Below are 20,956 nucleotides of genomic sequence, written 5' to 3'. Positions count from 1 at the left end.
TCACTTCCACCATCCATGCACTTCTTGTAGCATCGATGGTCATTTTTCATTCACGTTCCAGCTTGCTCGACTCGTAAAGGCCTTGTAGCCTACCTGCCGCAGTGCTTGGGAAGATACTGTATATCACGGTGGCTCGAATTTGTGTGTCCCCATAACCTGCACAATTGCAAACTCTGCATTCTGCCTGCTACTACACATCTATATGTATACGAGATGTGGACGTCGTCCGACAGCGATTCTCTCCTCGACTTGCTCATTGTCATAGAGACAATTTCGCGGGAGGATGCGTCTTGACGGCGATACGAGATCCACTGCGATATGCTATAAGACACGTTCATCGACGCGACTGATCTTCTTTGACAGCTCTAGAGATGCCGCACAGCCGAATTATGCCCCTTCGAGTTTCACGACATTCACCAAAAGTGAGTGCAATATCGTCTCGTCCACTCAAGTGCCTCTCTGATAGATTTCAAAGAATAGATATGGAGCTAAATATGCCTTTCTGTGGGTCGCTACCACAAGGTCGCCCGACAAACCAGGACCGTTCTCCTGCCAAGCACGCATGCTGAACTTCCTGGATGCATCGTCGGCTGAACCAGCTGATCTCTTTCAGATCTCCGTATGGCGCATATCGTGCCAAGCCGGTCCCCGGAGCTTCTTTTGCTTCTATCTTTGGACTGTCGAAGGCTCTTCCATCCCCGGCCTTGCTGGGCCTTACTCCGCACAAAGACTCCCATTACCACCGGTATCATCGCACACCGTTCCTTGTTCTCCTTCTTTTGGCTTTTGGTGGTAGCTACCATCACCACATGGCTCGCTCAGTAACAACGTGTGTTACTTAGCATGTGTATTTCGAGATCTCCGACATCCTCTCCCGCGATTTGCATGCGTCCACGCCGGTGCTATCGCGGCCTGCCAGTGCTTCTGAGAGCACCAGTATAAAATGTCAGGACTTTGAGAGATTGAAGATGCTCCTGTCGACCGCTCATTCGGAATATTGACAGACCGCAAGCCGCATACAGGAACTTCAGAGCGAACGATGAAGTCATTCACTGCTCTCGAATTCGCGCTTGTCTTCGCAGTGGCTGCTATAGATCGTGCTTGGGCTTGGGGGAATGTCGGGCATGAAACTATTGGGTCCGTCTCCATTCGTTCCGTGATTTCATCACTATCTACTCACTGAAACTCTCTCTTATATGCAGATACGTCGCTATGGCTGTAAGCTCAAACTTTTGATGTCCATGTGATATCTCTCAACAGACCAATCTGACGAAGTCGCGATATATGGTGTTGTGGCGGGCGGTGACGAGCAGTTTATCAGCTCTGAAACTACTAGCTTCGTCCAAACATCGCTTGGTTCAACATACAACGAATCCCTTGGTGTTGCCGCTACTGTGAGGAACAACCCTATGTTATTTCGATCCGCATTTAACACATCTTTATATGTTTCAGTGGGCTGACACCGTCAAATATGAGACTGCATACGAGTACTCAAAGCCGTACCACTTCATCGACGCCGAAGGTAACTTTCAGCTCTATATTCAAGTTTTTGAATAAGTTCCTTATAGCTTTGAACAGATTCTCCCTTGAGCGACTCGTGCTCTGTAGAGCTTTCTCGTGATTGTGGCGATGAGGGATGCATCAGTAAGTGGCCCTTCAACCGCTTCTTTTGGTTGTCTTATGTTCAGACACTCGAGTGATGTTTCTTGATCCCAGTTTCTGCTATACAGAATTACACCGAGAGGCTGATGGAAACGTACGTAGTATATGGACCACGGCTTGTTGCTCTGAATCTCTTGTATTGACTGTTCCACTTGGACTTGGACTTGCAGGAGCTTGAGCGCCACACAGCGTCAGGAGGCTCTCAAATTCGTCAGTGCGTGATTCCGTGTGCTATTTCTTGCATGCTAATGTTAAGAATTGCTATCATAGCACACGTAAGATTTCGTATGGCCTTTGCGAAACGAATAATCGTCCAGCTAATTGTCTTATCGCTATAGTTCTTGGGCGACATCAGCCAACCCTTGCATGTCGAGGTGGGTGACCTGTCTCCGCGTACTCGTATCTGTATTCACATTGTGCTGTGCTCCCTCATCATTAGAACTATGAAGTTGGTGGGAACGACATCGACGCCACCTGCGATGGGAAAAGCACCAATCTGCACGCTGTGAGTCTCCCACTCATCCTTCGACCAATCTCCACTCTCTACCCTCGAGATATCTGAATGCTCAATAACGAACATATTGTAGGTCTGGGGTACGTTCAGTGTTTTTCATGGTCGTGGTTCTTATTGATCCTGATGGGGCTGACATGGGTAATATCACCATACATAGATACCGGAATGTTGGTGAAGAGCGTCGATGCAAACTACGATAACGACGTTCAGACATATGCAGCTGAGCTCGTCACGAGGATTAAGGTCTGTCCTCAACTTTCTTCGTGTCCTGCTTTCGCCGTGGTATCCTCTCAGCTACTATTACTAGCCTAGCATCATACTGATCGTGTAACTGATGTACGTGTGGTTTCATAGACTGGCGAGTACAAGTCTCTTGCATCCGGCTGGGTAACCTGCATCACCGATTCCGCACTTGATGGTACTTCTTGCCCGCTCGTATGGGCTAAGGAAGCTAATGCCTACGATTGTGTACGTCCCTCTCGCTCTTAAAATTCCCTTGAACTTTCTGTTCCTCTCCATCCATTTCCTCTCTCAGAGTTTGTCCGTGCTCACTTTGCATGTTAGTCGACTGTCTTCGACTACACCAAGGGCGACGATTTGTGCGAGACCTCTTACTACACCACTGCAATCCCTATCGTGAGTTTCCCACCATCTTCTGGAGGTGGAAAATATGTGCTGATGATAGGGATGAACATCCGTTCAGATCGACTTGCAACTCGCAAAATCGGGATATCGGTTAGCGAAGTGGCTTGATACGATGGCTCTTTGAACGATGTTGATGAACTGTATCAGCGAACTGGACTGGACAGTCTGATTGTGTATTTCAGGACGAGCGGACTGAAAAAATTCCGTGTTCTATAGCTGGATCAGGCAGGATTTATGTCGCCCATCGCGGGGTTGTCACTCAATCATGAAATGGTGAGATGAATGTGAAATTGCGTTCAAGGGCCTTGTGGGACTAGTGAGAAGGGAATGTAGGTCCGGAGATCAACGACCTGATTTTGAGGCTCCAGATCCTCGTCAGCTTCCGTTGCCTCATCCGCTCTCCTCTTCTCTGACCACTCCACAAATGTTTTCGTCCATGGCACCCCGTCTTCTGCCAAGTACTCTAACACTGCCTGCTTTTCTGCCTGCTCCCTCTTCTTCTGTTTTACCCCGCAGCCTGCATCCCGCAACCCATCACACGGCTGTTCCTCACCAGCAGCTTTATTCGCACGGGCGACGATACTACGTGCAGCTTCTCTCGTCCATCCACTCAGCGCCTCCCACCTCTGTCTCGCCCTCTCTTCCAGATGGAACCAACTTCCCAATCCAAAGGCGTTGGGGATGTACCTCCATATCCTTCTCTGTTGCGCGTGCATCTCCGATTTGAAACCCCCGAGACATGAAGGACAGATATGTTTCGAAAGATAGTTCGTGAAGATCTCGTCTGGTAACAGGTCCAACGCACGCAACCGCCGACTGTTGTCCTTCGAAAACATAGAGCTGTCCTTGTCTCCGAGCATGCGACAGAAGAGGACGAGGAACTCAATGCAAGTGTAGCGGTCGCTAGATCCGTATCGTGGGCCTCTTACTTGCTTGTCGCATCCGAGTGACAGTGGGGTTTCGAGGCTTTTTTGTTCGAGCGGCCCGACTACAGAAAGCCTGTCGTCGTCTTTGTGGTGAGCGAAGGGCGAGAACATGAAGTCTCTGCGGACGTGCATCAGCGCCTCCCTGCCTTTTAAGATCGTGATCGCCTGCGCAGGGTCTAATCGAAACAAGGGTCCCGTCGAGTCCCAGTCTCGCTGCGTATCGTCCGATCTCGTCCGCACTCTCGCTAACCTCCTCCTTCGTGCACCACAGAGTATGTCCTTTATAGGCAGCTGCGCGCACAGATAGCTCGCCATGGGAAGTAGTTCGGGGATATCGAACTCGAGACAGAGCTGGAGAGCAAAGATGCGGTCGGCTGGCTGGAGTTCGTGGTTGCGTTCGAGTTCTGACTGGCCTGAGAGGGATGATCCCGAGTCTTCACTGAAATAATCTCTTTCAGGCTCTGGGGTTGCTTCCTTGTCGTCAGCAATCTCTGAGTCCGTCTCTCCTTCCGCATCAGCGTCTGAATCTGAGTCCGTCTCTCCTTCCGCATCGGCGTCTGAATCTGACTTTTTGTCCCGATCCGGATCAGAGCCAGATTCTGTAGTTGCCTGGGAGCCTCTTTCCGTCTTTTCATCTTCCTCATAGTCATATTCGTCATCGTCTGTGAGTGGGTCCCTCTCTAATGGAAAAGCGCGGGGTGGAGAGCAAAAGTGGCGAGTGTTGTACGATTCGAGCTTAGAGGGGGCGAAGTGAGAGAGAGCACAGACGGCGACAGAGCGCATGGAGGAGTAGCCATATTTGCGTGATATCTTGAGGTAGAGGGCGATGAGGTCAACGGTAAACAGTTCGGGGTATGTGGCGTCTCTGCGGTGATTTCATGGTGAGACCAGTGTCAACACTACGCCGGATTGTAGAGGAAGAGGTGCGATCATAGGTTGCTGAGAATAAAAACGATCGGACATACGGTTTGTAGAAAATGTAGCACATATAATGCCATGCCTCAGAATCTGGATCCTCGTAAGCGTCAACCCCATCGATCTTCGTAATTCCCTTGCTCCCTACCACCGTCCTCTCGCCTATCTCTTCGTACCACATGTCGTGAAAGAACCGCATTTCCCACAACATCGCGCGGTGGATTCGAAAGATATATTCTTTGGTTTTGATGATGAGATCTCCGTGAGGGTAATAAAAGGTGCTGTGTTTTGGTATTCCGTCGACGAATTCGACAGATTCATCGGCGTTCGTTCGTGTGCCGAGTAAGGCGTCGCTGTACGTTGGATCGGGAAATGTGGCATTTCCTTTGAACCTGCTGAGTATACGTGGTTTAAATGCGCAAGAACTGGATTCAGAGGAGGTAGGGTCGGTATCGCCTTGGGCTGTTCGGGTGTCAGGTAAGTTGGCGGCGGGTGGACGCGGGCAAAAGTAGGTCTTTGGATCGAACTCGCCCGAATGGCGTCGGCGTTTGAATCTAGGGACTACGTATTCGAGAGAGGTTTTGGTGTCACAGTCTCGGAGAGATAAGTCCAAAGAGACGCACCCTGATTGTGGCCATCCTTTGAACGTGTGCCCTCTACGGTGTCAGGCTCTCGGGGGCGCTTTACGCCCCAAATGGAGGCTGAGATAGAAGGAATAATTGGAGAAGTCATTCGTGTTATCGAGCAAATCGCTATTAGGGCGAAATAAGAGTTAATATGCTTCTGAGGAGCAATGCGATGGTCAGGGTTCAAGATGGGGGAAGAGGACAAGAGAACGATGTGTCAGGATCTGTAGACGTCTGCTTATGCAACACGTGTGCAATTTCAACACGATGGTCCAAGCAAACAACTGGATGATCTTTTGTGCGTGCCTGGGCCCGTACGATAATCGTGCGGTTTGGGAACAAAGGGCTGAGTGAACGCGGAAGGAGGGCCCGACACACCGGCGCGACACAGGATGGCCAATGCGCGCAGAGTGGCGCGCCACTCAATTAGCCATTTTTCAATATTTGACACATTCATGGGGATAATTCAATATACTACGCAAATCTGTGAAGACTACTGTACAATAGAGGTAATTTCAATCAGATTGGCGGAGGACATCACGCACAGCGGCCAATATCAGTCGCTATCACTGGCAAATTCCAGCTCCTCTAGCTTCCTAGCCTTCTTATTCGGATTCGCTAGTGATGCACCTTTCCTACGTGGCTGTGCAGGAATCACAGAGCCTAATACACATGCAGCATCAGTATCAATATGAAGACACCCATTCGTTCAGTGAAAGATACATACGACTCATCAGGCCAGCGTTGCTCCCCACTCTAGCAAGCGACGCAGAAGCGACCAAGCTCTTCTGTCGTTTCAACTCTTCCTTCAACTGGCGGACTTCCTCAAGAGCAGCCAGCTCAGCTGCAGAGGGTTGAACAGCGAGTGGCGGCGTCGGCGCCGATTTCTCTTTCTCTTTGGCCTTCCCTCTCCCCTTGGGCTTATCTTGTGACTTTGAGCTGCCCGCGGTCTGAGTTGATCTCTCGGTAGGGATACGGAATGTAGCGTTGCTTCGCTTTCTATCCAGGCGCTGGGACGCTTCTTGTGTACCTTGTGTGCTGGGGCCCGGGGAAGAGGGTGTCTCGATGGGAGAGGTGGCTCGATCTTGATCGATGGATTGTGAACGGCGATGCTTCTTGTTAGAGACTGTAGTATCAAAGTCTAGTCAGAGGCGTGAGTCAGAATGGGAGGCCTACGAGAAGACGTACGTGACAATGCGCCGTCGTAGTTCGAAGGGTTGATGTGACACTGACGAGATTGAGCTTGAAGAGCGATCTAGCAACATCCGAAGGATCAGCTCAATATGGCCGTCGAATGAGATGGGTCCACCTACAGAAATGAACTCTCCGACAGCGAAAATCGCAGCATCGTTCGCGCTCATCTCCACTAAATTGATCCGAAGTGGTTTCTTCCCCGATGGTCCAAGAGTGAGCTACAGAGACCCGTCAGCATCATGTTCGCGAGAGGAAGGAGGGTAAGATATCGACCTTCATAGCTTTATCCCCTCTCGCTACAAGCGGGTCCCAGTTCTCCACCTCTAAGTCGTCATCGATGAGCTTGGTGGCCAAGTTATCTGCGAGCGCTTCCAAGTTCTTGGGTAAGATGCGCTTTCCCTACGATGAGCGTTCTCAGTGTCAGGACACGCAAGATCAAAGGCGTAGAACAAAGTGTCCGATAGAAAGAAACCAGACGCACAGCGATCTCGAGAATATCGCCTTCCTCCCACGAGCCCTTCCACCAGCGGCCTTCACGAGCAAGACCCAGATGAACGATCCATGCATCGTCCGTGACCTTCGACAAGATAACGAACCGAGAGCTGCCTTGATAGTGGAGTTGGATGCGCTCGTCGAGCGCTGTAAAATGTGAGAAGAGCAACGACATGCGAGTCCGATGCGAATCAGATGTGAGTCAACCGAGTTCAGGAGCGCTAGATATATCTGGTGGCGCGTGTGATATAGAAAAGTTGAGTTCAGAACGTCTTGAAACACACAGTCGTTATGATACAACACAAGCAGACTGGGACACAAGTATAGACAAGAAAGCAGAACAGGAGACGAGCACAGTATTTACAGTCCGCCTAGCGGCATGAGGGTCGAGTGGAGAAACGAACAAGCGTCCGAAACCCCACGTGCTTCCAGGTGCTAGTGACACTGCCGGCCGGCAGTTTGCGGGACCGAATTCCAGTTTTATCAGTCTAGGCGCTCGAAATGGCTTCCGTATTCGTACCGTGACTCAAAGGGAGAACAAAGAAAGCCATGGCCGGGTTCTCGGCACTGTGTCAGTATTACGCAAAAGGCCAAAGCGCGCGGATGGTAGTCTCCCACAGGCAGACCTTGGTGTTGAAGATAGGGCGTTCAACGTGTCAAGGTCTGCTACGGAACGCGCCCCCGGGACCGTAGGTCGACCTTCGAGAACCAATATCGGTGTTAACGCCGCAAAATGAAATTCGGCAGGAGATGCCGGCTGTGGCGAGCTGTGGCGCTCCAAGTCGCACTGGTTGTAGCGGCTAAAACACATCGTTCTGTCGACTCTTGTCCTCAGACAGAGCTTATTTATGACCGAGGGTGATCATGTACCACTATTAATTCATAATCCCAGGAGATTTGCTTTTATCAAACAATGCAATGCTTGTTGTGGGCTGCACGGTCTCCAGATTCCCCCATTTCACTAGCGCCCGTTGAAGACACCCTGCATATAAAGATTCTACAAATGATTGGGCCATAGTAGGAACGCTCATAGATTTTGTTCTCCCCAATAATCAGGCAAATGAAGCCTGAACAGAAATGTATATATATATTCGAGTGCCATATCAGGAACACGAGAGAGCGGAAATCAAATTGGGTTGGTGGGACGCGCGCTGCCTGATTAGTTTGCCCGCCTCCACATGGCGAAAACGTGGCTCGTAACGCCGAACCTCGACCTACGGTATCAACCCCTCCGACGACACAAGACTAGTGTGCAACAGTTCTAACGAGCGTGTCTTGATGTTGCCCGAAGGTGTCATACCCGCCGAACCGACTCGGCCACAGCAGCAGGAGCCACTTACCTTCGCGACACCTTCCATACTCAAGACTTCTAGGTCCTCTCTGCCGGCGTTGAGGCATGAGAACTTGCACGTGACGCCCAGCTCCCTCAGCTCAGCTCACATGGACAATAATACGGACAACTACCCTTATCAAACACGACGCGCTGACGAGATAATGGGTTGCGGCATCGCTCTTCTATCATCGAACCACCATCTCATTACACCGTGCAACGCGATTATCACCTCGCCAGAATGCCGAGCTCGAGCTTACAACCTCAGGCCGGCCCTTCTACGTCGAAACCATTCGGATCTGCACTTCCTCCTCCACCAAAGATCACCAAACGGAAACGAAAACAATTAGAAGAGTTACCAACGTCAGAGCTTTTGCATCGAGACGAAGGTGGGCCATTGTTGTCTCCTTTAACGGGTGGCGTGAGATGGCGTAGCTGAAGGGAATCAATGCCATAGACTCGCCTTCCAAACGTGCTCGGCATGCAGAGGGTACATCTTCCTCGAATGCTCATGAGATTCCCGTTTCTGATGGCCGACGATATGTTCTAACATCTTTACAGGCCCGCCTGCCGAACTCGACCCTTTCCCACCGATACCGAATGTTGCACCTCCGAAAGAGGGTGAGGTTCGAAGAAAACGAAAGATCCTACCAGATGGAAAGTTCATAACAAGTAAAAGTGCAGGTACGTTTATGTAATGCTCTTCGATCCATACTCAGCTCTTACTAGCCGGCGTCCATCTCACCTCAGACGCGAAATCTACCACGTTCTATCGCGATATCAAGCATGCAATACACCGTCGCGAAGCCAACATAACCTCGTGCTCATACTACTCCGAACCGCCCACCAAGGAACTTACCTTCGAACACATCAGTGGCGATCCGGACATGTATATCGACGCTGGAGATGTGTTCGTTCATGTCCATCGCTCTGTGATCGGGAGGGAATTACTTTTCCAGCCTATCCAAACTTTTCTTCATCTCGTCGATGGGAAACCCTCTAAATTAGACTGGTATAATGGAGATCCGATTTGGTCTCATAAAAAGGTGAGCGGAAGACAATGGGAGCTCGTGCTCGATTTCATCTACAACCCGTGAGTGTCCTTGTCATGCATGACTGAGTCGCCTATGAATCCGTGGTCACTTACCGAATCGTTGCTTTTCAGAGCTGAAGCGAGTCCCGATGACGTAGATATCAAAGATATCGCGGAATATCTCTGGCTCAGCAAATACTTCAGCTGTCCTCTCCTTCGCGACTTCGCCATCTGCTCTCTATCCCGCTACTGCCCCTCCAAACTCGAGAGCTACCTCCACCTTCAACACACTCTAACTCCATCCGACCAAGCGAAGCGTATCCTCACCCTCCGCCTCTGCATCGAATACGAGATCGACCAACTTCGTCCCGTGGCGTACTACATGTGCGCACAGTTACCTCTACGCGTTATCTTCCACGGTATCTCCACACGTGGAAATTTCGACTGCGATGTCGTCGACGAGCCGAACTGCGACGTAGGCGACAAGCTACATCGACTCGAACCCGGCGAGATCATCCGAATCATGAAAGGGAGAGAATTCCTCTCCAACTGCAGACGTGACGATATCCTAGGTTTCCTGCAACATCCTACGCCAGACGGTTTCCCCGGAAAACCTTCTCCCGGCTGCACCTCAGACGAACATCCAGGCCGCGACGCGTGGTACGATAACCGATGTTACAACTTCCTCACCACTTTATGGCAAACCCTCACAGACCGAGATCCTACGCTTGGGAGGAAGGACGGATTGCCTGCGCTTAAGGTCCTGGATGCGGAGTTGAGAGCAATGATGGAGCAGGGAGGGGTGGTGTGTGTGAGTTGTAGGGAGGCGATGTGGAAGAGTATGAGGAAGGCGCAAGGGAATGTGTGGAGGAGGATACCGGAGGCGTTTGGGATGGGGAGCTGGTTTGATGTTGAGGAAAGGGTCAGGAAGACAAGTGCGGAGATGTTTCCGAAGGTTGGTGGTAAGATTAAAGGACGATGATGGGTAATATTTTGACATGGAATTTCTCTGCATTTGTTGATATTGTGTGTCTTTATAATGTTTGTTTTACATGCAGCCCAGAGATACCCTTCTTCGCATCTCTTTTCGAATATCTATACCCATCGGCCTCTTAAACTCCGGCATGGCTTAAGAATCCCTGAACCTAGAAATAAGGCTTTTGTTTATACGAATGAAAGGGCAAAAGTGGATGAAGTTCTCCAATGCCGTAGTGTCGCCGACGCTTGAGCTTGATCGGTCCCGGGAGATCCACATCCCCATCCACTGTGACACGATTACTGTTCTTCAACGCCCACTCACTTCAAGACCATGCACACCCCTGCCTGATCCACTCTCAACACGAGCTCTACATGAGCCTGAGAATATATAAGACCCTACTCTTTGATCTACCGTCGTGTCGATTCCCTCGGACTGCTTGCTGACGGGCGAAAGTTCGATGTGCTCTTTATACCCCTCCTAATGCCGTGTCTACGCGTCCTTGTCCTTGTTCCGAGCGCCTTTGTGCCCCCATCACGTCCGATAAGGAGCTCCTGAGTATGTAAGTCTTCTCCACTGTCTGGTTGTTGGCCGCGAGGCCTCTGAGACCCTGGGCTTCGAAGACGTTCGAGTCAGTGAGCGGTAGCGAGAGCGCCACACCCACATCTACGCCGTGCCACCGCAACTTCAGCCACAGGACGGAACGCGCGTGGGTCAGCGACGAATATGGCAGCCGCCCGGCGCTGAAGCCGAGACGGCCTCTGCGTTCGTCAGTGCTTTTGTCTTCGTTCTATCATCTCAGTCTACATGGATTCTCCCTCAGAGCCAAAGGCGGGTTCGTCGTCGTCCCCAGCGGCCGACGTGGTCGAGTACAAGAAGGACGGCAGCGTCTCGCGCATGCGTTCGCACAAGGGAAATGTCCCTCAGCTGCCGCAGACGAAGTTGTGCCCGTTCTGTCCAGCCAAATTTACCCGCACGACGCATCTGAACCGGCATCTCAGAAATCGTACGTGGTTCTTAAGACTTTTAATTGCTTGATCGACTACGATTCTGACTAGAAGGCAGATACGAATGAACGAATGTATCGCTGCGAGGTGAGCGAGCCACTCGCCCCTGTCTGACAAGTGAGCCCAGTGCTGAACATCTAGGTGCGTTGTGCAGACTTGTACTGCTCAGTTCACTAGGAGTGATCTTCTCGCGAGACATAAAAGGAGCTGCGGTGATGCGTGCGTGCTCTTCTTCCCTTTCTCTTTCGTTCATGGCACTCACTTGCCTGAAGGCACCCAATCAGTCGTACCCGCCGTCGCTCATGTCAAGCGTGCGCCGGCCTCAAAGTCAAGTGCGATCTCAGGAGCCCGTGTTCAAAATGCATCCAGCGAGGAAGAGAGTGCGTGTACGGTGCTGAGGGTGAGACGACCATGCCATTGAGAAGGTCTGCTTCACCCACTCGAAGACGGGGCAGCTCGTCCGAGCAACACGCACAGGGAACGCCACCAGCGCCAACTGCTTCAGGTTCGCAGCCCACTCAGTCTCAGCAACCAACTCCGAATCTCGACGGCACTGCGACATGGTCCTTGTCGTCCTTCCCGGATGACTTTTCCTCTTCTGCGTTCCCCGAGCTAGGTCTCATGGATACGGGCATGTCGAACGACCATCCATCTTCCCAGCCACTGAACGCAGAGAATCTTGCTCAATTCGGATCGATGTTGCCGCCTCCCGTTCCTCGGGCAAATAGCCCTATGTCGCACGCGCGCTCACTTCCCAACTATAACTTCGAAAACTGGGACCTCGCCTCCTCAGAGACGCTCTCCTCCTTCGCGCCTTCTCAACACGCCTTCACCAGCTTCGGCGGCCCCACCGGGCTCGCCAATCTCGGCTCTTTCTCGAACGACATGTTCGAACCCTTCTTCCGAGACGTCTTTGGCCTGTCGAGCATCCAAGAGAACGCTCAGGAGGGTCTCGGCGCTAATGGCGACGACTTGAGCATGGATCAGATCCTCAGCCGAGATCCTCAGTTGCACCCTGTTGTCGATAGTTTCATCTTCTCTGGTGACGCAAACTCGCAGCCACTCGATGATCAGCTTATGCACGACATGATGGTCAACACGTATCCTACCCCTCCGGAGGCGGAGGGGCTCGATAGTATGTCGTCGTTTACGGCAGGTGCTTCTACGTCCCAGGAGCCTCAACAACCAGCTCCACCACCGCCTGTGTCACAGCAGCCACCGCCGCCGCAGAGAGAAGCTCCCGCTCAGCAAGCTCAGCCGGAACCGTCTACGGCGTACCCCACGCCGGAGAATTCATTACCGACGCCACCCTCGAGCATTCCGGAGGAGGTTCCGGAGCCTACGACGGAAGAGTTACAGCAATACTGTGTGTTTCGCTCTCCTGTCGATTTTCCTTGATATGCTTGAACTGACATTTGTGCGTCGAAGTGTATATCTTCTTGACGCAGTTCTTGCCACAACTTCCTATCGTGCATACTCCTTCGCTCCGTGTGGAGCTCAAGCCTCCGATTCTGCTTCGCGCTATGCAAGCGTGTGGCGCGTTGTTCGTCAAGACGAAGACGGCGGAGGCGTTTGTGACGAAGGTTCTCGCGAACTCTAGAGACACGTTGGTTGGCGAATTTGTAAGCTCTCCCTTGCTACGAGTCTGTGAGAACTTCGAAGCGTTTTGCTTACACTCTTGTTTACCTATACGCTGCGCTTTTTACTCCGTGTGTACGATATGATAGTCGAAGGCGTCGCCGGATCCTAAGCATCGATTACACATCATCATGACGATTGTCTTCCTTCAGACGATTGGCTTGTTCCATCAGAATCCTGAGCAACGAGCTTCGTCGAGTTTGTATCATGGTATGGTCGTTCTGGTGAGCCCTCTTGCCCGTGTTATTATTCTTGACTATTGACCGAGATGATATTGTGGTAGATGATTCGCCAAACTGGTATCGTCGAAAGAAACGCAAATTGGACTCAGAAAGACTGGCGGGTCACGGACCCTGAAGAACTTCGCGCCGCTTGGATCGATTGGGCAGCATACGAGAGTATCAAGCGGTACGTTCTTACTTTTGATTCGTTGCACTTGTCTCTTATATCCTGATCCTCATCTTTTCTGGTTTCTCAAAACCACAGCGTGATGCTACTGTCGTACAACCATGATCAAGCCCACCCCATCTACTTCTCCCTCCCTGCCTCGTTCCGCTCATCCGAATTCGTAGGTTGCCTCCCCTCCGACGAAGCCCTCTGGACCGCACCCTCTCCCGAAGCCTGGCAACGCCTCGTCATGTCACCCTCTCCCTATGGTACCGGCGAAGAGCGCCTCCGCGGGGTGTCCATGCAAAAAGCACTATCCGCCATCGGCATCGAGAACGACAAACTCAGCAATGCTACAGTCGGTCTGGACGCGCCTCCGAAGGATTTAGGCATCATCAGTCCTTTCGGACACTTCATCCTGATCCAGGCGATCTTGGCGATGCTCTGCCAACTCTGCAAGAGCTCTCCTATGGGTGCGTCCAGGGGCCAGGTCGGAGGCGGAGCGAACAGGGACGGGATGCCACCCGTGGCCGTACCGGCAGGAGAAGAAGTGAACGAGAACGTGTTCGTCGTTCAGCTCGCTTTACATCGTTGGCTCCGTATTTGGCTCCAAAACCCGGAAGCCACACGCACGCCCAATATCCCCCAATCGTCTTCGAGCACGGCGACGACGACCTCGGGTCTTGCTGGTTCGGCATCGCAAGGCAAGAAATCGGGCGACGCGCCCTTCTTTGGCGACCCCTTGCCTTTCTATTGGCTCGCACAGTTACTGCTCCTTGCGTTCCAAGAGCAACTCCCTCCCTTCGCGCCAAAGAAGAAAGAAGGCCCTCCACCGCACAACCCCCTCAAAATCACGTCCTTCTGCGTCGGTGTGTCCGAACCCGAGCCTCTCCTGCACCACGATCCGCCCTCGCACAACTCGTCGTCCCCACCTGACCCGCGTCCGCACGCCTCCCCCGAATTCGTCTCCCCGATGTATTACAGGGCGCCACACCTCGCTCCGACGCCACAGGGCCCACAGGCCCTGAGCTCGATCAGCCAGTTTACGCTTGTGAAGAGCTGGTTGCATCATATTAGGCTGTTCTTGAAGAAGAGTGAGGGGAGCGCGACGGTGGTGTGGGATGAGCTGATGAAGATTCGATTGAGGGGGTGGGAGGCGGATGCGGCGGGGCTGGGGGTGGCGAAGGAGAGGGGTGGGGCGATGAGTAGAGGGGACGAGAGCGTGAATGGGGAGGGGGGGAGTGTGAATGGGGAGTTTACGTATGAGGAGCATGGGTTGTTGGGTTTCTTTGAGGAGGTGGATCAGAAGTTGAGGATTTGAGATGGAGGGGAAAGGCTGCTGGTGTATGATGTATACGTTTGGGTGTCGATGCAGGGTTGTAGGCGAAGTTGGAGCGAAGGATGAAGTATAGTCAAGGTTTGTACTGCTTCTTTTATCTATTGCTGGTTTGCTTGCGAGGCATCGCTTTGATGGCGTTCTTTTTTTTTCTCCGTTTCTCGGTAGGGTTCATTTCAGTCGCCGTTGTTGTTTCTTGTGCATAGCATATATCTAGTTTCGCGTCGCCGTCGTTCGTTAGAATAGCAAACGATCTGTCACTGTAGTACTATTAAATCAGATGAGGTCGCTTGAACGTGTCGAATTGTAGTTTTCCTAAATGTGAAGCGAAATACGCATGCCACACGGACGCCACACGAGGTTGTAAAGACTTCGGTAGTTTCTTCCCTTCGCACATGGTCTCAGCACTCTCGTATATATTGTGTAGTAAGTGGGGCATGAACACAGAGCAAGAATCGTTGTGTGTACATGAGCATCACGAAAAATAGAGACAACCACAACGGTGAAGGGGAGAAAACAGGAAAAGCAGCGTCGCGCAGTGTGTCTCACCTTCCTGTCCACGAGCTTGAGTCCTTGGAGCTCCAGCTCGTCATAGCAAAGCAAGAGGACCGCGTTATTCCCCGACTCTAAGATACGCCGTCACCAAGTCGCCTAGCGAAGCATCGATTTGGCCATCCTCTGAAGACGGGAGCTCCTCCAAAACCTCCACAGTCCTTAGGTTTGAAACAACGGCGTGTCTCGAAATCCTTGTATCCATCGTGACGAACACGTGTTGAATGGGGAAGGAAGACATCGTTCTCTCAACGACGAGGTAATATAGCTGTTCATAGGAAATCCCAGGACATACGAGCGTCGTGAGAAGAGGAAGGTGTGGCGTAGTCTGCACATGGACCAGAAACTTGTCCCATCCTGTGCTGGAGCAATCGATAACAAGAACTCGAAGGTTGGCCAAGCGTTGGAAGAAGGACGGGAGAAGTGAAGAGTCGCACTCCAATTGACCTATTCGGAGTACTTGGACTGAATCAAGTGCCGACGTCGACGAATCGGGATAGACAGCGGAAAGCAGGGAGATGGCGGTATCCCATTGGAGATTATCTCTTTTTGCGCAGTCAAGATCCATGATTTTGACGTTCGGAATGCGTAGGTGGGAAAACAAGGCTTCACCATCTTGTGGGTGGAGGGCGCTGATGCAAAAGTAGCGCAACAGAGGCAACTCGACGAGAGGGCCATTAGGAGGGGGGGTGAAACCGCCATATATGGTCTCAGATTGAAAGCTCTGTAGGGTGAGGGCTTCGAGAAGGGGGAAGGTGGCCAGAAAACGCATGAAGTTAGGGATGGACGGCCCGATGACATGGTCAAGCGTCAAGGACTGGAGATTCGGGTAGTAAGGTGTACGATCGAGGGAATTCGGCACCGTCTGGTCGAGATACGAGGTCCGCAGGTCGCATGCAGGAAAGGGAAAACATTCCACCCATCTCTCATCGTTGGCTAACATGGCCTCTTCATTCGACCAGGCATCTACACCTCTGTAGAACGTTTGGCAGACAGTTACATCTCTCAGCAGAGGAGCCTCGACTATAGAAAGTCTCTTCAGAACGCAGGACATCACCCCTGCAGTTTCAACATAGAGGAAGAATGACGCCCATCGATGGCTAGACGAGATGAGTTTCTCCAGAGTCTCATGCACAAAAACATCGCGGATCTGGGAGAAACGCATCCAGTCGACGGCGTCAAGATCTAGTCGATCATCTTCTGTGGGAGTCCAAGAAATGAACATGTGCAGTGGCGACTGCTTTGAGCGCTCTACAAAAACATCAAAACGCTCTAAATCATGTTCGTGCCTGTCTGCGATGACGATGCACGTCCAAAGACGGGCACAGGCGAGTGCGACATCGCGCCAACAACGGCTGACATGGGACAAGTCGATCGGTCTGATGTATAGAGGGATGGGCTCTTGCAAAGACTTTGGCTGGTGAGAAGGAGTATGCGCGTCGCAGACGTGTAGGAATATCTCTGTGAGAATTTCCACAGGAATAAGATCGATATGACACTGCGTCGGTTCGAGGGTGGACATGAAGAAAACAGTCGCGGTTGGACGGTCGCGCGAGATACGTGGAGCTTTCAGAGTTCACGTATAAGTGAGAGGATGTTCGTCCTTGAAGAGGTGGAAGCTACACGATGACGTGGAGTGACTTGTCAGTCAACGTTCCAACCTGAACACTGCGAAATGAATGAGGCTTCCTCACTGGTACAGACTTTATACCTCGGAACGAAGCTTGAAATGGTTCCCTTCAGAGTCTAAGATATCGGTATATATCACATGTAGGGCAGACCGGTACAACGAGGATGGAAGGCGGTGGAAGGCGGGAGAGAGACAAACGACTTGGCAGTGATCGGGTGGCGAAGTTGTTTGTCATTGTTAGGATCCGAAGCCTCTCCTGTTCTCGCCGAGTTCCCGCTGAGTGCCTTTCTGCAACGCTCATGACCGCATTGGGACAAGCTCGACTATGGTCCAACCATGTAAACTCTTCTTTCACTCTGTATCTATTGGGATTTTATCTCACTGTCTGCTCCTGACAATCTCCAAGCCCTTCGATGTATCGAAGATTCAGCCGCGCCGCGTACGCCACACGAGGTTGTGAAGATTTGGTTGGTTTCTTTCCCGCGCACATGTTCTTTGTATTCATATACATAGATCTTTATATGTCATGCAGTAGATGGGACACAAACACAGAGCGAGAATTTTATATTTAGTATGTACACGAGCAGGGCGAAAGATAGAAAACAGGACGAGCAGTGCTGCTCCGTATCTGGAAACAGTCTTTATATGTGTCTGTTAGATCTCGAAGGCTGAAACGCACGAAGAAATAAATATGTCTCGCCTTCTGGTCCACGAGCTTGAGTCCTTGGAGCTCGAGCTCGCCATAGCAAACCGAAGGGACTACAGTTATTCCTCCGCATCAAAATACGCCGCCAGTAAGTCACCTAAAGAAGCATCGATTTGGCCTTCCTCTGAAGACGGGAGCTCCTCCAAAACCTCCACGGTCCTTATATTTGAAACAACAGCGCTGCTCGAAAATCTCGTATCCTTCGTGACAAATACGCGTTGGATGGGGACTTCAGACATCGTACTCTCGACGACGAGGTGATGTAGCTGCTCGTAGGAAATCCCAGGACATACGAGGATCGTGAGAAGAGGAAGGTGCGGTGTGGTCTGTACATGGACCAAAAACTTGTCCCATCCTGTGCTCGAGCAATCGACAACGAGAACTCGGAGGTCGGACAAGCGCTGGAAAAATGACGGGAGAAGTGAAGAGTCGCACTCCAATTGACCTATTCGGAGTACTTGGACTGAATCAAGTGCCGATGTCGAAGAACCGGGATAGGCGGCGGAGAGTAGGGAGACGGCAGTATCCCACCGGAGATTATCATGATGTTGTTCCTCGCAGTCAAGAGTCATGACTTTGATGTTCGGCATGCGTAGCTGAGTGAACAACACCTCGCCGTCTTGTGGGCCGAGACCTGTGATAGAAAAGCAGCGCAACAGAGGCAACTCAACGAGAGGGTCATTCTGAGTACCGCCACGCATGGTGTTAAATCGAAAGGTCCGTAGGGCAAGGGCTTCAAGGAGGGGGAAGCCGGCCAGAAAACGCATGAATGCAGAGATGAAGGGCACGGTGACACGGTCAAGCGTAAGCGATTGTAGATTCGTGTAGTAAGGCGTACGGTCCATGCAATAAGGTGTATGATCGATCCAATTCGGCGGCGTCTGGGAGAGGTACAAGCTCCGCAGGTCGCATGCAAGAAAGGGAGGACGTCCTGACCATCGCTTACTGGCATTCCAAACGGACGGGACGTCCGAGTCTTGGGGAAATGTTGTGCCGAGAGCTACATCTCTCAACAGCGGAGCATCGACTGTAGAAAGTCTCCTTTCGATACGGGACATCAACCGTGCAGTTTCGATGCTGAGATGGAATGACGTCCATCGATGGCTAGAGCGGAGGATTTGTTCCAAAGTCGTATCAACGAAAACATCGCTCATCTGGGAGAAATGCTCCCAGTCGATAGGGTCACGACCTGATCGATCATCCTCTGTGGGAGACCACGAAATGAATATGCGTAGTGGTGACTTCTTGGAGCGCTTTACAAACGCGTCGAAGCGCTCCAGACCATGTTCATGTCTTTCTGAGACGAGTATAAATGTCCAAAGACGGGCACAAGCGAGTGCGACTTCGCGCCAATGACGGCAGACGTGAGACACGTCGATAGGTCGAGTGTATAAAGAGATGGCTTGTTGCAAAGATTTTGGCTGCTGAGAAGGAGTATGCGCCTCACAGACGTGTATAAATATCTCGGTGAGAATTTCCACAGGGATAGTATCGATATGACACCGCGTCTGCGCGAGAGCAGACATGCTGAGGAGGGAGCCGCGGTCGAGTTATCGCACGAGATGCTTGAAACTTTGAGGATCCAAATGTAACTGAAAGGATGTCCGCCGTTCAAGAGGGGGAAGCTACACAATAAGGTGAAATAACTCGTCAAGCAGCGTTCCTACTTGAGCAATGCCAAACAAGTGAAGATTTTTTAGCATAGACTTCATACCTGAGAGTTGATCACCGGAGCTTGAAATGGCTCTTTCAGAATCTAAGATGTTGATTGATACCACGCGTAGAAGAGATCGATACAATCGGGATGGGAGGCGGTGGAAGGTGGGAGAGATGTGGAAAACGGCATGGCAGTGATCGGGTGGCGAAGTTGTTTGTCCTTGTTAGGATCCCAAGCCGACAGCCTCGCGCGTCCTGTTTCTCCGAGTTCTCGCCGAGTCGCCGACTGCCTTCAATCTTACAACGCTCGCTGCGGAAACTTCCCGACTGCCTTTTCGGCGCACCAGGGCGCGCCCTCAGCTCATAGGGTCACTGTTTTAGTTGCATCTTAGACACTCCCAGATGAAGTCTCTCGTCGCCCGAGTAGAACAGAATTGTGTTCTCGAGTTGGAATGATCGAGCCCGCTAGTCCTCGAAATGTCTCACATTTAATTCATTGTGCCACCCAATGTCTCACCGGAGCCACTCAGCTCACGCTGCCTCCAGTCATTCTAAGACATATCTCAGACTGGCGGTCGCATCGTGGGCCGCGTTCACAGACACCGAAGGGTATAAAGGCCAGTGAGGTTCGTCCACCAAAAAGCCCCATCCTTTTCTACATACACCTTCTCCTCTCCCTTTTTTGAGCCGGGACGTGGGTGGGTAATCTGCCCTAGGCATGATCGCACCGTAACTGCCGGCTCTACTTTTTACTATACCCTTTTCACCTTCGTTCGTTCGGTTTCGGGTCGTGAATTGGTCGGTAATCTGCCCGAGGCATGATTCTACTGTTCACGGCTCGATCCGCTCGTTCGAACCAGGCAGCGGGCGGATATTCTGCCTCCTCGAGGCAGCAATAACACCATGCTTTCCTTCTCCTCGCTCGTTCCAAATCGCGGAAGGGTGGGTAATCTGCTTTAGGCATGATCGCACCGAATAAGCAGTTTGGTTCGTTCGCTTAGTTCTTGAGCTGTGGACGGGTGGGTAATCTGCCTCAGGCATGATCGCACCGAATAAGCAGTTTCAACCTTTCCTTCTTGGTTCGTTCCAAGCTGTGGACGGGTGAGTAATTTGCCCTAGGCATGATCGCACCGAATAAACAGTTTGGTTCGGGCCACGGACACGCCGTACAGCGTTGTTCGTTTCGGGTCGGGCGTGGGTGCCGGTGATCAGCCTCGCATCCATCCACTCCCGACTCACCCTTTTACCCCTCCCTCCCCTTTTCTTTTTTTTTCTCCTGGTATAGGGAGCATAGTTCAGTACGAACTTGCTCCCGGCGTCGGCCTCTCCGTGGCCCAGGAGACTAGTACCCTTTTCGGGGAAACTAACAGACGCTTTTGCTCTGTGTACCGATATCTATTATATTATATCTTGTTCGGCATTTCGGGTTTCGAAGGCTAGCACGGGCACAGATCTGTGTAGATACATACTATGAGAATCTTCATCCTTGTCATATTCTGACATGGTGAGCTACAGCGACATGCCCCACAGGATGTCGGGACACAAAGCGGCCGCAGCGCCTGTCGAAGGTTGGCAAAGTTCCGTTTTCCTCATGTCAACAACACCAATACTGAGAAGTCGGAAGATGATGGAAAGAATGCCCGGATTGTTGCTTGGTTTGATAGATCATGCTGTTTTGACGGTGGTCAGTTGTGCGATTTTGGAATCATTTACGATGAGACCGATAAGGAG

The 20,956-nt window shown here is 51.6% G+C and overlaps 7 protein-coding genes across 7 annotated transcripts; 3 read left to right on the top strand and 4 right to left on the bottom strand.

Moving 5' to 3' along the window:
* Positions 1 to 1,039: 1,039 nt before the first annotated feature.
* Positions 1,040 to 3,001, top strand: STEHIDRAFT_105979 (nuclease Le1; the record flags this gene model as incomplete). The annotated part of the gene is made up of 14 exons (XM_007310869.1): positions 1,040 to 1,156; positions 1,314 to 1,394; positions 1,453 to 1,522; positions 1,579 to 1,644; positions 1,717 to 1,756; positions 1,833 to 1,876; positions 1,933 to 1,937; positions 2,001 to 2,036; positions 2,102 to 2,167; positions 2,250 to 2,256; positions 2,334 to 2,419; positions 2,531 to 2,644; positions 2,741 to 2,812; positions 2,880 to 3,001. The coding sequence occupies 14 exons, from the start codon at positions 1,040 to 1,042 to the stop codon at positions 2,943 to 2,945; spliced, it is 870 nt and encodes a 289-aa protein (XP_007310931.1). The 3' UTR covers positions 2,946 to 3,001.
* A 116-nt stretch (positions 3,002 to 3,117) lies between these two features.
* Positions 3,118 to 5,394, bottom strand: STEHIDRAFT_172932 (uncharacterized protein; the record flags this gene model as incomplete). The annotated part of the gene is made up of 3 exons (XM_007310868.1): positions 3,118 to 4,612; positions 4,713 to 5,223; positions 5,286 to 5,394. The coding sequence occupies 3 exons, from the start codon at positions 5,392 to 5,394 to the stop codon at positions 3,118 to 3,120; spliced, it is 2,115 nt and encodes a 704-aa protein (XP_007310930.1).
* Positions 5,395 to 5,738: 344 nt separating this feature from the next.
* On the bottom strand, positions 5,739 to 7,345 carry STEHIDRAFT_150828 (uncharacterized protein). Its single transcript, XM_007310867.1, has 6 exons — positions 6,964 to 7,345; positions 6,756 to 6,881; positions 6,602 to 6,700; positions 6,477 to 6,543; positions 6,016 to 6,414; positions 5,739 to 5,951 (listed from the first exon to the last, which is right to left on the bottom strand). Exons 1-6 carry the CDS (start codon positions 7,147 to 7,149, stop codon positions 5,845 to 5,847), a joined length of 984 nt encoding a protein of 327 aa, XP_007310929.1. The 5' UTR covers positions 7,150 to 7,345; the 3' UTR covers positions 5,739 to 5,844.
* A 1,163-nt stretch (positions 7,346 to 8,508) lies between these two features.
* On the top strand, positions 8,509 to 10,448 carry STEHIDRAFT_126258 (uncharacterized protein). The gene is made up of 5 exons (XM_007310866.1): positions 8,509 to 8,693; positions 8,762 to 8,794; positions 8,866 to 8,988; positions 9,055 to 9,397; positions 9,470 to 10,448. Exons 1-5 carry the CDS (start codon positions 8,546 to 8,548, stop codon positions 10,317 to 10,319), a joined length of 1,497 nt encoding a protein of 498 aa, XP_007310928.1. The 5' UTR covers positions 8,509 to 8,545; the 3' UTR covers positions 10,320 to 10,448.
* A 323-nt stretch (positions 10,449 to 10,771) lies between these two features.
* Positions 10,772 to 15,016, top strand: STEHIDRAFT_150826 (uncharacterized protein). The gene is made up of 8 exons (XM_007310865.1): positions 10,772 to 11,319; positions 11,379 to 11,407; positions 11,475 to 11,539; positions 11,605 to 12,686; positions 12,749 to 12,942; positions 13,048 to 13,182; positions 13,242 to 13,366; positions 13,445 to 15,016. The coding sequence occupies exons 1-8, from the start codon at positions 11,121 to 11,123 to the stop codon at positions 14,664 to 14,666; spliced, it is 3,051 nt and encodes a 1,016-aa protein (XP_007310927.1). The 5' UTR covers positions 10,772 to 11,120; the 3' UTR covers positions 14,667 to 15,016.
* Positions 15,017 to 15,283: 267 nt separating this feature from the next.
* Positions 15,284 to 16,755, bottom strand: STEHIDRAFT_172928 (uncharacterized protein; the record flags this gene model as incomplete). The annotated part of the gene is made up of 1 exon (XM_007310864.1): positions 15,284 to 16,755. One exon carries the CDS (start codon positions 16,753 to 16,755, stop codon positions 15,295 to 15,297), a length of 1,461 nt encoding a protein of 486 aa, XP_007310926.1. The 3' UTR covers positions 15,284 to 15,294.
* An 873-nt stretch (positions 16,756 to 17,628) lies between these two features.
* STEHIDRAFT_163191 (uncharacterized protein) lies at positions 17,629 to 19,095 on the bottom strand (the record flags this gene model as incomplete). Its single annotated transcript, XM_007310863.1, has 1 exon — positions 17,629 to 19,095. The coding sequence occupies one exon, from the start codon at positions 19,093 to 19,095 to the stop codon at positions 17,629 to 17,631; it is 1,467 nt and encodes a 488-aa protein (XP_007310925.1).
* Between the last annotated feature and the right edge of the window lie 1,861 nt (positions 19,096 to 20,956).

This window comes from Stereum hirsutum, assembly GCF_000264905.1.
Source record: "Stereum hirsutum FP-91666 SS1 unplaced genomic scaffold STEHIscaffold_22, whole genome shotgun sequence".
Lineage (NCBI taxonomy): Eukaryota > Fungi > Basidiomycota > Agaricomycetes > Russulales > Stereaceae > Stereum > Stereum hirsutum.
Note: the sequence above shows the minus strand (reverse complement) of the source record. Positions and strands in the feature narration are given on the sequence as shown.